Source organism: Crocodylus siamensis, chromosome 4, assembly GCF_052110815.1.
Source record: "Crocodylus siamensis isolate JL-2025a chromosome 4, ASM5211081v1, whole genome shotgun sequence".
In the NCBI taxonomy this organism is placed as follows: domain Eukaryota; kingdom Metazoa; phylum Chordata; order Crocodylia; family Crocodylidae; genus Crocodylus; species Crocodylus siamensis.
In genome coordinates, this window is record NC_143398.1 from 74069621 (window position 1) to 74087147 (window position 17527).

At 38.2% G+C, this 17527-nt stretch overlaps 1 protein-coding gene across 7 annotated transcripts in view; it reads left to right on the forward strand.

Annotated features, from left to right (window-relative positions):
- NAV3 (neuron navigator 3) overlaps positions 1–17527 on the forward strand; it is an 890338-nt gene that overhangs the window by 854358 nt on the left and 18453 nt on the right. For 3 of the 7 annotated variants that reach the window (XM_090042583.1, XM_090042579.1, XM_090042581.1), the window contains 9 exons: positions 669–780; positions 2707–2828; positions 3402–3422; positions 4588–4760; positions 10040–10193; positions 13326–13500; positions 16338–16435; positions 16724–16819; positions 17121–17289. In XM_090042583.1, coding sequence (XP_089898709.1) covers positions 669–780; positions 2707–2828; positions 3402–3422; positions 4588–4760; positions 10040–10193; positions 13326–13500; positions 16338–16435; positions 16724–16819; positions 17121–17289 — 1120 coding nt within the window. Of the gene's footprint in view, positions 1–668; positions 781–2706; positions 2829–3401; positions 3423–4587; positions 4761–8888; positions 8955–10039; positions 10194–13325; positions 13501–16337; positions 16436–16723; positions 16820–17120; positions 17290–17527 lie in introns of all 7 variants that reach the window. The other 4 variants (XM_090042580.1, XM_090042582.1, XM_090042585.1 and 1 more) reach the window with 2 other exon arrangements.

Below are 17527 nucleotides of genomic sequence, written 5' to 3' on the forward strand. Positions count from 1 at the left end.
CAATATTAGCACTGTTAGGTGTACAAACATGTAAACATGATTCACAGGATAAAACGAGAGATTTTAAACAGGAATCCACAGTGTCAAATACATTCTGACCTGTTGTACTCTTTCTAAAGTCTTTGCAATGGAAAATTGCTGTATTATTTATAGTCAAAACACACATGTAGGCTAAGTGCTTGGATTTTCTGAGGTGTGCCTTGAGTCTAAAAACGTTGAGAACCACTGAACTCTGTAAGCCTGTAATCTACTTGGAATTTAATGTTGCGCTCAGTGGGTGCATCTATATGTGTGCTTTAATGTAGAGTAATCTATTCTACTACACAGTAAAGTGTCACATCAAAAACTGCTAATACGGTAATATGCAGTAGAAATAGGCTACTGTGCATTAAGTGTCACTAAAAAGGTGTGCACTTTTGCTACTGTGCACTAGGGCAGCCTAATCTGCATTTGTGTAGTACTTCATATTAGAGGTACTAAACATAATGTGCACTAGCAAAAGCACATTAATGCACATGTAGGCATGCTCAGTATCACCTATGTAACTCTACTTTGTCTCTGTTTAATTCAGTAAATTCAGTTTAATCACTATTGTCTTCTTCTTTTTTGGGTTAGACAAGCATTTTACATAGTTATGTATTCTGAAATGCTCTTTGCTGTTCCCACAGGAATCTGAGCTCATAGAACTAAGAGAAACTATTGAAATGCTGAAAGCCCAGAATTCTGCTGCTCAGGCTGCTATTCAAGGAGCTTTGAATGGCCCTGATCATACCCACAAAGGTATGGTTTTGTCATTGTCAAAATGAGTGCTAATTTGTTCCCCAGAGAAGAGCAAAGCCACTAGTCTGCTGGTATTTCTTTGAAAAAATGTCTGCGGCAAAGATGAGAGAATTGTATAGTGAGCATTACTCATATTTGTGGTATTTCCACAGCTGGGGAATTTGCATGCATTGTCTGTGTACCACAGTATTCCCGGAGTCCTTATTTCTCAGAATTGTATAGTCAGGAGTCAGTCCCCTCAAGATTAACCCTTTCTATATATCTCTCTAGAACACTGGTTCTCAACTGTTTTTGTACCAAGACCCATTTGCAAAGATTGGCTTGTCCCAACCCATACCCCATTGGCCCTGCCAGTACTTGATCCACAGTGTCCTGCCCCCCTTCCCCCCCCCCCCGCCCTGCTGCAAACTTGGCACCTGGCCACCCAGCCACCTTCCCCCAGTGCTGGCAAGTACCTGCCCTGCCATACGCCCATCCACTCCATGTATGCACGCGCGTGCGTGCGCACAGACACACACATACCCCAGCCACCCATCCGCCCCACTCCTCCAAGCCTGACCTCCAAGACCTGACCTCGCCTGCCAACCCCTGCTCCCCATATACTTACCTTCATCCAGCTGTTGGGCTGCTCCCACAGCCCTCCCTGACTGCATGCAGGTCATGCCCCAAGCATCCCCTTGCAGGCAGGAATGCTGCCAGCCTGCAAGGCGAAAACAACACTTTTGCGTATTTTCCTGGCACTTGCTCGCAAACTTTTGAAATATTCTTGCGACCCACTTTTGGGTAGCAACCCATGAGTTGAGAAACACTGCTCTGAAAGAAGCATGTCAAAGCAGTAGTCAAAGGTTCAGAGAAAAGGGGCAAAATATGTTCAAAAGGAAGAAATAAGAAAAGCATAAGAAAATTGGTGCACTTAAAATGTAAGTACCAGACCAAACAGCAGCTCTGATAGTGTGCTGAAGCTCAACCTAGTTAAGCAGGCATTTTAAATCTCAGAAGTTGAGTCTGCTTTTGCATTTTGCTTGTCCATTTAGACAAAGTTCACATGACAAATCAGGTAATGCAAAAGTGAAGTACCATTCCTGTTGAGAAGAATGATAAGAAAGGTGAATTTTTGTAAAGTTAGTGATTATTTTTTTAACTTATCATTTCAGAAAAGCAACTTCTAACATTATTTTTGTAAATCTCTTCAGTACATTGTAACTTAAATCAAGAAAGTAATATAACTGTATCATACCTTTAAATGGCTTGTCTTGATATCTTGGGGTATATGCAAAGAACGTATTTTCTGGTGATTGGCATATGCTGGAGCTATTTGATGCTTAAAAAAAACGAACCAAAAAGCTTGACTGACCATTCCCAACACATTTTACCTTCTATTTTTTTATTAATAAACTACTGACTGCCTGTATCCAGGAATACATGTCAGTGAATTGCATCTGACTTCAACGGTTAGTTCCACAAAGCATCAAATAGTACACAAACCTCTTACGGGATGGAAGAGGAACCATCATTACCAGTGCAAACTTTACGAAGTGTTTATTATGACATTAATTCAACTAACTGAACCATAACATAATTTGACCCTGATCCTGGACAATGACTCACTTGGATATAAAGAGATGTATATATTGATTAATGTGCAGAATTTGTGCTTCAGTTGCAAGCCCCTGTTCAATAGTATCAAACAGTGCTTAAGCATGTGCCAGAGTGTATGCAAGCCATTAGCCCATTGACTTCCCCAGACTATTCACATGCTTAAATATCTTGAATTCAGGCCAGAAAAAAGATCAATGTCTTTTTGCATATGCTATGTGTATTTGTACTCCTCTGGGGCTGGAAGGTACTGCATAGATATAGGTGTAGTTATGATTTGGAATAAAGTCCATATGGACAGATAGCTTACACCGTATTTTCTTTTCTTAGATTTGCGTATAAGACGACAGCATTCCTCAGAAAGTGTTTCCAGCATCAACAGTGCTACAAGCCATTCAAGCATTGGCAGTGGTAATGATGCTGACTCCAAGAAAAAGAAAAAGAAAAACTGGGTAAGTTCTCAGCAGATTTAAACCTATCCCCTAGCTATTATACATTTTCCTAGTGCCTGAATAGCATAATGGCCCATTTCATCTACAATATATTCTTTTGGGGCCAGACAGATATGGAACAATTCTCTTTTAGTCTCATTGTAATATTACTGGCAAACCAAAAAATTGTTGATTACTAATGAGGCTTACTTACATCAATCAAGATCATTTAAAAAAACACAAACTAAAATTAATTGTTTGGGGAAACAACCAAATAACTGGGCCTTGATAAAGCCCTATTTGAGTTTTCTGTAGCGAGATGGATTGACTCATAAATATTACATAACCATGAAAGGAGTAGGAATTTATGTGTAGTTCCTACTGTAAAATAGATCAAATGCTTAAACTTTGTTTATCAAGCAGAATATTGCAAAGATCATACGGTGTTCAAGTTTTAATATAATATTTTGTGTCGATAAAAAGAGGATATGTTTTCGTTGTTTTAAAAAATGTTTATGCAGGTAATATTTAAAAATACTGATCAGCCTTCATTCCCTTGATTTGTAATTCCATACTCTTTCATGTTTCTGCAAGGTGAACTCTAGAGGAAGTGAGGTGAATATAAACCATGGAAAATTTGGCATGCATCTATAAAGAACCCTATCTTGGCATGATTGCTATTCATTTTGGCAGTAGGCTTTTGTACTTTCTAAAACCAGATTATCCTGTATGTCTTCTCAGTTTGTCTCTATTCATTTTAATCTCAAAATTCAAAATATAGAAAGGGGGGAGTGTAGCCAAAATCCATTTCTTTCTTGGTAGAAATCATGAGTTGGAAAGAACTGAAATAACATTATCTTGTTTGGTGGTCACACTCCCCACTCCCCAGTTATACCCTGGAAGGAAAGAGCTTAAGTGCCCTGGGGCTTTGTAAAGGAATCGAGTTGTCATCAAGTTTTATATAAGTTTACCCAGAGTAAGTTTCTGGGGAAAAGCACATTTTTTTCTATCAGTAACTTCTGTGTGTAGACTAAGTTAACAACAAATGGGCTAATTACATTTTGAAAATTCATAGCAAACACAACTGCTGCCATGTTGGCTCTTGAAAAAAATGGCTCTTTGGCTATCTGTCCCTTTTCAATACTGGATAAGAGCTTCTAGAGGAAAACAGCAATGCTTGTTCATATGAAGAACTTACTACTCTCAACAAAATTGCAGTAAAAATACATGACTTGCAAGCTAACATTCTTCTCAACAGTACAGTAAAGGACAAGCCTCATATCACAGCTTAAATTCTTTTGCTTTGGATCCAAACTGTAGCGAATTATGTGTTTGAATAGTTCTGCCATTCAAACTCGTAATACAAAAATAAATTTACAAGCACTATTAATTGGATGTTGTCTTGTATTTTTTTTAGTTAATATTACCCATATCTGTATCTAGACACAAAGTGGTTATTTAAAACCAGCTACCTTGAAGGGAATGCCATAAGAATGGGATTCCACAGGGCCTTTATGGTTTTAAATGAGCACCTCCATTGGCATACCACTTGATCCTGCAATTTTTCCATAGTATTCAGTATGCGCTGCGCTGAATTACTTAAGGAACACTGTATCATGTTTTTAAAGATACCGTGTTGCATATGTTAATACCCTGCTTCTATATACTGACCTCAGGCAGTGGCTAGGACGGCATCTGCAAACTAACTCTTGAAGGCATAAGCTGCACAAGCAGACTGAGAAAAGGAAGATAATTTCTCTCTATTTCTATTCTTTTCCAGCTAAGAAGCTCATTCAAACAGGCCTTTGGGAAGAAAAAGTCCACCAAGCCTCCTTCCTCACATTCTGACATAGAAGAACTCACAGATTCCTCTCTTCCATCCTCACCCAAGCTGCCCCACAGCTCAGGGGAATGTGGGGCAGCAGCAATGAAACCATCACAGTCAGCATCTGCGTAAGTCTCTGTCTTTGGTGCGAGGTGCTCTTATCAAATATCACTACTGTCTCCTTAAGCTATGTCTATAGCATCTTGGAAATAATCACCAACATATATGAGCTTTTCGTCTTTCACTCTCTCTGTTTCCTGGCTGCCCCTCGTCTGTTCTCCAACTTCATTGTCTCTGATACCAGGGGTGAAATTCATGTTAGAGTTATAGCAGGTGCTAATTGTAAGGGATGCTAGTCTGTGTTAAGTTTAACATGTGCTGGTGATCAGTCGCACATTAAGGCTTAATGCCCTCTCTAATGTGCTTTTAACATGGTCTAATTGTAATGTGTAATCTCACCCTAATTGACTGACACTAATATTGGCGCTTTTTACTTCTTTTCCCTCAGTCACCACCATTCCCATCCCTCTAGTGGCCCCCCTTCTCACCAGTTTCTCTGTCACTTTCCCTTTTCTAATGGCCTGCTCTACACAGGAAAGCAAGTGTATTCAATAATTCAGTTCAGAAAATCATTCTTAATTTCTAGATTTTTGTTAACTACATCTCATCTCTTGTCTTTCTGTCACACCTCAACTCATGAAATGTGCTGTCCACTAACTTGTGTTTAGCAAAAGCATATTTTCCAGATGGGCATCTAGATTCAATTTGAAAACATCATCAGGGAATGGATAATCCATCACTTTCATTGGTAGCTTGTTCCAATCACCTACACTGTTACAAATGTGTATCTTAGTTCCCAACTGAATTTGTCTGGCTCCATCTTTCAGCTGCTTTTTCTTGTTATACCTATCTTTACTAGATTAAAAAAACCTTTAGTACTCTTTTTCCCCCTCCCCTGGTACCTACACACTGTAATCATGTCACCTCTCAATTTTCCTTTTGATAAATTAAACTTATTGAGTTTCTACCCACCTCTGTGAACTGGATCTGGCTCACGAGGCATACGTTTGAAACTCTTGCTGTATAGGATTGCCATATCTTCATCATCATTTGCCATTATGCCATCTGCAAATGGATTATTTTAGATATACTCTGAAAATATGGATGAAAATACTGAATAGTATTGAGCCCAATACCAGTCCTTGTAAAACCCTGGGAGAAATACAAGTATTCAGTGACTCTATTTTAAGATCCATCAACCAGTTCTGATGCCACTTAAGAGAAATTTTATTAATATTGTAAAATGCTGATTTTTAACCAAAATGTAAAGCAGTAATATATCAAACACTTTAGAAAAGTCTAAGTGTATTATATCTGCATTTTTTTTTCTTTACCAGTAAATTTGTAGCCTGTGCAAATAATGATTTCAGGTTTGTTTGATAAAATCCATTTCCATAAAAACATAAGATCATAGGAAAGTAGGGCTGGAAGAGACATCATGAGATCATATAATCCAGCCCCATGGTTAAGGCAGGATCTTGCCTGACTAAAGCAGCCTGGCAAAGTCTCTGTCTTGCCTGTTCTTGCAAATTTCCAGCAATGGAGATTCCACAACTTTTCTTGGTAGCCTGTTGCAATGCCTCACCACCCTCATAGTCATAAAATTCTTCCTAATTTACCCTAAATTTCCTTTGTTGCAATTTGAAGCCATTACTCCTAGTCCTGCCCCCTACAGAAAAAAAGTGCATCTCCTTCCTCCTTATAACTGCCCGTCAGGTGTCTGAAATCTGTTATTAAATCCACCTCCATCTTCTCCATACTCAGCAATCATAGCTCTGTCAACATTTCTTCATAAGTCATATTTCCTGGGCTTCTAATAATTTTTATCTCTCACCATTGGCTCTTTCTACGCTGTCCACATCCTTCTTGAAGTGTGGGGTCCAAAATCAGACACAGTAGTCCAGGTGAGGCCTCACCAGCACCAAATACAGCAGAAGAATCTTTTCCCTTGTTGACTAGCATTGTAATCCTGTCCTTTAGTTCTTTCTTAATTTAATTTTACTTTAATCTCACATTAATCTTTACATTATATTGAGTTAACTGGCCTGTCATTACCTGGTTCATACCACATGCCTTCTTTTGAATGTCATTGCAACATCAGCATTCTTTCAGCCTTCTGGCATTTTCCTGGAACTTCAGGTTTTATTTAAAAATTAGTGCCCATCATTTTCAGCATTTTTTATGTTATCCAGGCCTGTTGATTTTCAGTGTTTAACATGGAGAAAGCTTAATATACTCCTTTGATACTAAAGACCAGAAAATATATCCTAACCTTTATGGGGTGATATATGGGGTACATCCTGCTTCTTTCTAAATATAGAACAGAATGTTTATTGACATTTCTGCCTTTTCTGTATTATGCTTTAATAATGTTATGGTCTCCACCTTGAAATAGCCCCTGTACTATTGCCAAGATTTTGTTTTTTTCCTCGTATGCTTAAAAAACTCTTTCTCATTGTCTTTAGCCCTATCAGCCATGGCTCCCCCACTCCCCACACCTGGTTTTGATTCCTGTTTCTAGCACTGTCTAATGTAAAATCCATAAACAAGTCTAGAAATGGTGACCTGAAATTAGGGCTGCCCCCTTCCAGGGGAATGCTCTAATCACAGAGCTGCAGAGGCGGGGTTCCTTTTGCTTGTTCCTTTTGGCCCTGTGATTTCTGTGGTCTTGACAGTTCAGTGGCTTAGGCTCAATAGACAGAGTTGAAAATGTTTCTATTTAAGCTGTGCTATAACCTGGTATGTAGAAGAGTTCCCTAAGTAATGGGAGGGGTGGGTTCAAACTCTCTTGGGATGTCAGGGGCCTAGAACCTGTATTTCCCACTTGCTCTAACTTTAACCCTATTGGGCAGAAAGTGTTCTTTGCTACTAATATTTTGAGCTGAATTCACTACTGTCTATCTGAGTTTAATGTCATTTTTATCTCCCTTTCCGGAATCTTAGATGAAGTTTAGGTGCTTCCCAGGGATACTGAATTGCAGTGGAAGTTAGATCAGGTTTAAGTGTCATTGATCCCACAGACCCCCACTTGAATCGCTTCTGCTTATACACAGCTCTGCTGTAGGCACTCAGGAAACTCTGTAGTTGCAAAGGGGCTTCTAATGCATTTAACATGAGCTTTGTGGCCATTAACACAGAGCCATTTTTAGTTGCTCATTGGAACTTGAACACCTCAACTCTGCCTACGTCTTCCTTGCCTGCCATGCTGTCCACACCATATCTCTCCCTTGGGATCCCTCCACTGCCTCTGTTTTCCGTAACATCAATTTTAATCTTTCTTTCTCCTTCACCACTGTGGACAGCAGCAGTATTGCCAATTCCCATATGCAAGGATCATGAATCAGGCCCCAACATCTCATACTATTAGTTTTCATATTATATAAATAAATAAATAAAAGTTAGGTTATTTGTATTCGACTTCTGGCATCTGAGCCTTTGAGGTACTGAAGTCATATCAAACTTTTCTCCACGACTATAAGAATTAGAAACCTACTACTCATTTTACATGCAGTTCAGATTTTGATACAATTACATAACCATAAGGTAGACCTTTAAGAAACAGTGAAAACTGTCAGGAGCACGATAACATTGAATGATTTGGCAACACTGCACCTCCACCCTTCCCATCTGCCACTTATAGCATTTCCTGGTCCTCTCTGTACCAGTTTGTAAGGATACTACTCTTCTTTAGATTTCTCTTCAAGACACACTGCTACTAGGGTGCCTGTGAGAAATCTAGTAAATAATGTCTTGACAGAGCACCAAGTGAATAGGTGAGATGCACACACTCATATATATATATGGATTTGTATCGTACCTATCCACTTGGCATATAGATAACTTTTTTCTTTTGTCCCTTTCCCTAGCTCTTCATTTGATACTTGGTCATTTTCAGTGGTAGTTCGTCAAGATCAAACTGTCTTATTATTGGGAATATAGTAAATAATGATATGAGTCTTTACCTATTTTTTCTCATATGCAGAATATTTTGTACACGTTGTAAACATAAATAGGCTTATTTGAACATACCAGCCATTTTGCTTTCTTTAGTTTGTCATTTATTTTTTATATGCAATGAACTTCATCTTATTCTTTTTTGCATTGGTTTCTTTTTATTTTCCCTGACCTTAGTCTCATTTTCTAAACCATTGCTTTACTTTCTTCCACTTGCATCTGTCTGTCTAATGTATATGCAGGTCATCCCTAATCTGGGCACCAAAGAAAAGGCAAAACGGGCACGTGATCTACAGGCATAGATCCCGGTAAAATGGAATGTGGGGCATGGAATTGTATGTCCAAGTACTAGGCTAAAGACTGTTGCATTTTCTTTCCAAAATGCATTTGCAAGCATTCTGGCAATTAAAAGCTAAACTTTATTCCATGTTTGCATACTAGTAGTTATAGTCATAATAATATTTATTCTTAGATAGCTTTTTCATCTTTAAAGAGTTCTAAAATAATTAGTTATTTAGTAGTTGTAATAAAAAGCTAAATAAGGTACAGCAAGTTAAGTGAAAATATTAGCTGGTACTGCAATGTGCCAGAAACTTATTTTTCCACCTTCTGCCAGTTTTTATTATGGAATGGATTAATTAAAATAGTGGTGTTTGGGATATGGTGTTCTGTATAATAGAAAAAATTAGAAAAATGACCCATTGTAATGTAGAAGTCAGGTTGATGGCCTTCCCTTGGCAAAATCAAAATAAATGCTTCCATCTCCCTGTGTGCACCATAAAAAGCTCTCCATTTTAAATATAAACAATCACACACAGTTATCTTACAGTATTATATTTACTTTGTTATATAGGAAATATCTGTGGTATTTCAGATACCATATATTATCACCTTGTGGGTAACTAAAGGTAAATATGACAATATATGCATGCTTGTCTTATGCACTGTAAGGCCACAAACTATATTTTTGTGTGACACAGGACAGAACTTGTTGTACATATGTGACAAAAAATAATTTAAAATAATATAGTTTGGTTTTGATCACAACCATTGGAAGATAGAGCCTCTTCATACTTGAAAGGCTAAGAAATGAAAAAAAAATCTGTTTTGTAAATATATTCTATGTTTATACTTTTTTCCACACCCAGAAGTATCCAATTAAATTGGATATACAAGAAAAACAATCAATTTATGTGGAAATTTTTATTCTTTATGCTCTTTTAATTTTACGCTGCAATTTGAACACCTTCATGTTGCTTTGATAAGATTTTCTTTTCTATTCCTAGGTTTTACCAGCAGCAACCATTTTCTGTACCTTGATATATAGTAATTACACTGTTTCAAGGAGAGACACTTCCTTTCATCCCTTGCCTATTTTCCTTCTCCTTTTTAGGATCTGTGAGTGCACAGAAGCAGAGGCTGAAATTATTCTGCAGCTAAAAAGTGAGCTGAGGGAGAAAGAGCTAAAATTAACGGACATTCGTCTAGAGGCCCTCAGCTCTGCACATCATCTTGATCAGATTCGGGAAGCCATGAACCGCATGCAGGTCAGTGACTGGGGTAACGATTACATAAACCGTACTCCTGTTTTCCCGTTCACTTTTTTTTAAAATTTCAGTTACGTAAAGAAGTATTAATACCCAGTAAGGTGACAAGTAAATGGTATTTCCTAGAGCCAGTCCTGATAAATGTAGAGATAAAGAGTGGTTTTAAAACTTATCACTTATTCTAGCAACCCAAATACGTTTTGCAGCTACATGAAAAGACATAATTCTTGCCTTAGTATTTGTACAATGAAAAAAAACTCAGGCTGGAAAAACATGTGTTGCAGACAAGCATAGAGATCAGGAAGCTGCTTGTCTCACAGTTTATGAAAATGGAAAAAGTGATCGGGCATCTCCAGACCTGTTTATTTGATCTCAACAGCGTGCAAAGCTTTTGAAACAAAATCAAAGGAGAGAATAATTGAAGATGTGGAGATAAATGGTAAATGGTGATAACATGCGACATGCATTTACCAAAGATAGAACATGCTAGGTCTGATGCATTTTTTGTAATAACAGATTTCCTAAATGGGGGATGTAGGGTAGATCTAACCTATTTGGACTTATGTGAAACTTTTTATGTGGATTTCCATGGGAAGTTGGTAGCCAACATTGGGATTACTACAAATGTAACCTTAGTAAGGACTTGACAACTGGGAGAAGAAAACAGGTTCTGCTTTAGGGGAAACCATCAGGCTGGAGGGAGATTGCTAATGAAGTTCTTCAAGAATTAGTCTCAACGCTGGCCTTATTTAATATTTTCAGTAGTATTACCTGGACACAATATATGTATACTTCTAGGTCACATGAATTTGGGAGACATCATCAATACCGAAGAAGACCAGTATATCATTCAGGAAGAGTGAAATTACCTTATGGACTGAAATAACAGAACTGGGATGGTACAAGGTCATGACAGATCATGCACTTAAGACTAGCAATAATAATTTCTCCTATTAGCCGATAGCTTATCATTTGGAATTGACAGAGGGAAGAACCAAGTGTATGTGTGTGTGTTTGTTACAGCACAACTGTAAGCCATAAACATGATTTGGCCATGAAGGGTATTTTTACACGTGCTTTAGTTAAAGCCCCTCCCCCTGCCCCCATCCCCCAGTTTAGAAGCATGGGGATGCTGATACATGAGAGACAGAGGTTTCTGGGATGTGCTAAATTGTCCATTCCAATGTGCTGTAATTACAATGCGTCAGAACAGCCTCCCTACATGTCTATAGACACCTGAAAAAGGCAGTTGAAATCCTGGGAGTTATCAAGCATCGGGTGTCAGATATCACCTGAGATAGGAAAGAATTAAAGCCATTGTATTAGCTACTGGTGAATCTCATCTAGAATACTATGTATCATTCTCGTCACCCATTTTCAACAGAGATAAATTCAGATGGCAATAGGTATAGAAAAGGGCTACTCCACTCAGGGGGGACTTCCAGTCCTTGGCAAAACAAGGGCTCATGATTTATGGACTATAAACTCTGGGGAGGGAAAATAACTATTTATAGTAAAGGCCAGTATTGGTACCAGAAGCAATGGATAGGTATTGCCATGACTAAATTTAGGCTGGAAATTTGAATCAGATTGCTAATCGGGGCAGTGAGATTCTGGAGCAGCCTTCCATTAGGAGTTGTAGAGGGAAACAACCTAAGTGTTTTTAGGAGGGAGCTTGATACATTTAAGAAAAGAATTATCTCATGGTTTCCTGCTGTAGCAGGACTGGACTTCATGACTCATGAGAATCCTTCCAGTCCCTTGTGTCCAGTTGCAAAATTCTGCTGTACGTCCTGGTGGGTGTGATGCTCCTGGGATAAGGAAACAGCAAGTTAGGTTCATGTGCCTCTAGAATCCTGACTCCACCAAATGGTATGATTCCTGCTTGGCCAGTCCCCAAGCCTTTGGTCATCACTGTTGCTATAATTCTCTTTCCTGGAGTATTTTTAAAGGGGGAGCACTCTCCAGTCCACATGGAGTTTTGGAATTTGGAGGAGGGATGAAGTAAGAGGTTGTGCAGCAATACACTGTATATTTTGAAAACACCCAATACACTTTTCCTGCACAGTTCCCTCATTACCCATCAATCTTCCATGACACTTTTCCCCAGAGACCTAGTACAGGTTTCAACTCAATTCCTACACTGGGATAGCATTGCACTTGTTTGTCACCTTCCTCTCCCTTTCTACTGTACTTGATTTGTCTAGTTTCTTTCTAGTTTTTTGTGCCTGTTGTATTTCCTTTCTTTATTATTCTGTCCCCTATGCTTTTGCTTTTCAAATTGTGGTTGAAGACTCTCTATAAAAGCGTCAGACACTTAGCAAAGTGTTAGCAATACCGTCAGCAAGAATAAGCAGTTGCTTTGTACCATGCTCCATGAAGCGACTAAAAACTAGATTTAGCTGGTACCAGGCTGTACTCAGGCTAAGTTTTCATTTTATTATTGCACACTCGATAATCACTTGGCACCATAGAGGATTTGGCTATGAAAAAAATCCTAGTGGTACTGATTCATCTGTCACTATATGTTTTCATCAAAGGGGTTTTGTTTGCTATTATTTGAACAAACCCATGTTTGCATGATCAGAAACTGTCTGATGTCAAAAAGGGTTATGAAACTGCTAAACCATTTTATTTTTTATTGTCCACCTCTTAATTTCAAAGCTCCTTGGTGATGTTATTGATTCAGTGTACTTCCTATGGCAACAGGAGCTTTCTGTGATTTTAGAAGCAATATCTATTTGAGATTTTCACAGCTGCTTAATGAAATGACTGTTACATAAGATATTTGACAGAAAAAGATGACTGTGTGGAGCAAAAATTACCAGCACACCTCCAGTACTGTTAGATCTTCAATAAACAAAATATTGAAGTTTGTGTTAATGAGGAGAATAGCAGATGCAAGTGAAATGGGGTTTTGTAGGTTTTTCCCCTTCATTTTGGCAGTGTAGAAAATCTTGTTTTCACTAATTGTGTTTGTACTGTGGGTGCATTACTACATGCTGCTGCAGAGTTGCTAAACCAACTTGTTCCTGCTGGTGAACAGTAAGCACCTGAATAACCACCCCATGCTCAGTGGTCTTCTGCCACAAAAATCTCCTACGTGTATAGATTGATTTCTTTTCATTTTAGAATGAAATTGAGATACTGAAAGCTGAAAATGATCGTTTAAAGGCAGAAACTGGAAATACTGGGAAGCCAGCCCGACCCTCATCAGAGTCTTCCAGCAGTACCTCATCCTCTTCATCACGGCAATCGTTGGGGCTTTCTCTGAACAACTTGAACATTACAGATCCTATCACATCAGGTAAACAATGTGCTTATACAAAATTAATATAAATGGATTTCATATCATTTGCATTTCATTCACCCGTGTCTTCAGAAGCTGTGCATACTTCAGTTTGCACAGGAATAGAGCAAGACGAAAAAATTTCTAGTTACTTGTAACTTGCCCTTTTTATTCCCAGACATTTCATTGTTCATTTTATGCAGCTTCCTTAAGAATACACCATGCACATTATCAGAATAAAAGAAAATCACATTAGATTCTCAAAACTTGTTGGTGGGTACTGCTATATAGTTTAATTTGAGATCACCCTTTTATTTCTATATACAGTGGCCACATCTACACATGCACTTTACTGTAGTGTATACTAACTAGCTGCAGAACAAAGTATCACCATCTACGCCTGTGATGCTATTAGGCCACAGTAAACTAATTCATGCTGCCATAAGATAGTACTGTTGGGGACAGTACAGTCAGGGACAATACGATCTTACAGCAGGGTAATTAACTGTGATTAAACGCACATGTAGACTCTGGCCACAAGTGTAAGTTGTGCCCGGTCAGCTCAGCTAGTAGGAGGCCAGACTCCTGTCCCTTCTGCCTAGCCAGATGGCACCACATTTTCAGCACCCTTGTACCCCAGCCAGCCCCTCTGTTGCCTGCCCCCCCGGTGCCGCTAGCCCTGGCATAAACTGCTCCTCCCCAGCTCAAATTGCTGCTGTCCTGGGCAAGCATTTAGACCCTGTGCCTGGGAGTAGTTTACTCTGGTTCAAACTGCTCCAGAGTTTATTGCTTCAAATGAATTGCATGTGTAGATGCACCCAGTTAGAATCAGTTTAACCCATTTACTGTAGCATTAAATTCTGTGTTACTAAGTATTCCTATTAACTTTTATTTAACTTTTTCACTTTAAAGTGAACACAATTTTCATCTGCTTACTGGCCGCTAACAATTTAAATTTTCTAATACCATAGTGTTTGAGGATTGTCTTCTCACTACAGCAAACCTTCTGCACTTATTGAATAAACTGACCAAGAAACAGGAGCAGTGTCTCAAACATCAGAACCATAAGCACAGCACAGACTGACACTCATTAGTGTACATCTGTAGAAAGTATAATGCAGTCTCTGGAACTAATAATAATGTGGCTACTAATTATAGAGAGTCCAGGCAATAGGACAGCTGGGAAAGTGCCAAACTGCCTGACAATAATTTGGGTTGGCAGTTAGTCCTCATATCTTGCCAGCCATTGATTACATGGGCATTTGAACCTCTCTTCTCATTTAATGTCAGACTTTATATGAAAATCAGCATGTTTTCCTTTGCATTCCAGCCATCTTACTGCCAGGTTTAACTAACAAAATGGATGATGTCCTGTGGTGCCTTAACATATCAAGATATGTTGCATCTATTGCAAACAGAATCATTCAGCAGCAGGAGGGAAATGTCTAATTTGTGCTTTGTCTTATCCCTACTTTAAAGGAAGAAGTCCCCAATATCAGGGTTGAGTTTCTGCTAGAAAAGTATTTCATGAATAGATGTTGTGATCACATCTGAAAATCTTTTGATTCTAATTAAGGCTGGCATCCTAGCTATTAAAATACAGCAGAAAAATAATGGAATGGTTCAGCATGTTCTTTTAGTAAGTAAGTGAAATATCTTTAAGAAAAGAAGGGAGTAATGGCATATAAAGAGAAGAGGAGTATCCTATTAAACTATGTAACCAATATTTCTAATCAGGGTATGTGCCATTTCCTTAAAGCAACTGCACGTTTGTAGTGTATGAACTTTCTACCACCAAATTTTTGTGGTGTCTTTAGAGACTAAGAGATTATTAATAAGAGGTTCCTGATCTTTTGCCAGGTTAAGCATGCTATGAGCAGAATCAAGGGAATATAACGAGACCCTAATGAGAGAAAGAGATTTTGAACTATTTGAACAGGTAGTGAAAAGCACCAAGGAATAGAAGCTTTTGTTAGAAAATCTTAGTAGGGAGAGAGCATTTTTGACTTTTTGGGGTAGTGGTATGAACCCAGTCTTTAGCAAAAGAGCATTCTTATTTCAGGAGCTAGTGAAGAAGCAGACCTAAAAACATATGCTGTAGGCTGAGCGGCAGTGCTTACTACCAAGATCACTGTAAAGGGTCCCATCACCTGAATGCAGTACCCAAATGCAGTTTGTATTTATGTTGAATACAAAGCACTTTCTGGGGCAGGGTTACTCCTCCTGCCTCTTTTTTTCCCTCCTAATTATATTGCTAGAACAAGAAAGTAATTGAAAAATAAAACCTGCATCATGGGAAAAACCTGGGCTCTTGTATGTGATTGTGGCCTGTGAGTATAAGATGAAATCAGTTGGGAGGGAAAGATGAAATACTGTATTGGTATTCTAGCAGCAGATGTTTTGACCTAAGTATTTGCTGCCCTTCACCTGACATTTAAAGGGCAAACTGAGTACCGAAAGGTAGAATGTTAGTCTGAGTTCTACATGAGGGACTCATATGGGTGCATAGAAATTTTGGACATGCTTCAGTGAAGAAAGAAAAGACAAAACTGTACTGAAGTTATGTACATATATCTGTCAGCCAGTTCAGGATTCCCATAATTATCGTTAGTTACACACTTTAGTTGCCTCCAACAATAGACAAATTATTGCTTTTTCATGGACAACATTAGTGGATATGAAGTAAGTAGGTGTTAAAATAATTATGCTGCAGATTGTCTGGATGGCAGATTTTCTTATTAAAAATAAAAAGCACCCAACTTGGAATAAACGTTTAAATGACAAGCAGAACAAAGCTGATATCACTTGTCAGGTTTATCACATTCTGTAAAATGTGTTCACTTCATGTGTTGCAGATATTTTATTGGAGGATATTGCAGATGGGGGCCTCCATAAAGAAGGCCACAGTGTGAAAATTTTAGTCACCATAAACAAGGGCTATGGTCGAGCGAAGGTAGGTTCATTTTCCCGAAATCCTAGAATTATAGGCTCTTGTGAATGCCACCGCTATAGTTTAAAAATGAATGAGTTGAAATTTTATAAGAAGTTTTCAACCTTTGATATTTTAAAAGTAAAATCAGAATAATTGTCTTTAAGTTAAACCTGTTTTTGATATATAAACTATGAATAAGTTACAGTATTGTAATTTTAGATACCCTTTTTAAAAATTGGAAAATAGAAAAGGTGCATGTTAGCCACTTATCTTAGCATAGTTTGTGAAATTGCTCTTTTTCCCTTGCAGGATCAGAAGATGCAGGCATATTTGATAGGCTCCATTGGGGTTAGTGGGAAAACCAAATGGGACATTTTAGATGGTGTAATTAGACGTCTCCTTAAGGTGAGGCATTTAAAATGCATTTGATTTTTTCAATCCTTTTTTTAATCTTGCTCGTATACCATTTTCTCTGCCTGCTTAGTTCTGACTTGCTGGTTTTTATTTTTTTGGTCATGCAGCTTAAGATGCTCATTAACTTTCTTTTTAATGTTTTTGCTCTTTTTTTCTAATATATGTATGCTTCGTAACTGAGTCTTGTAATGGGACATCCCTATGCACCTAGGCTAAAGTGTGTGTTTTAATGAGCTGTCTGACATGAAATTGACCCTGTGTGCTTTTATCTTGTGTGTACATGTAATTTTAGGAATACATTTTCCGAGTGGATCCATCTACTAGCCTGGGTTTAAGCTCTGACTGTATTGCTAGCTACTGTATAGGGGATATAATTAGAGCCCATAGCCTAGAAGTGCCAGAACTGCTGCCTTGTGGATATCTGGTTGGAGATAATAACATCATCAGTGTGAATCTAAAAGGTAAAACCACAGCAGGATTCTTTCAGAAATGTTTTTTCTCTTAACTCTATTCCCTCATGCTCTTAATTTTATCTTTTATATATGAACTTTCTAAATTCTGTCCCCAGTCTTTGGTGCTGTTTGTGTGTACATGTAGTGTCTAGCACAATGAGAGCTTATGATACTGCTGAAATGAAATTAATATATATTAAACAGTGATATGGATAGTGTGGTTGTTCTTTTACTGGCTCTAAAATTG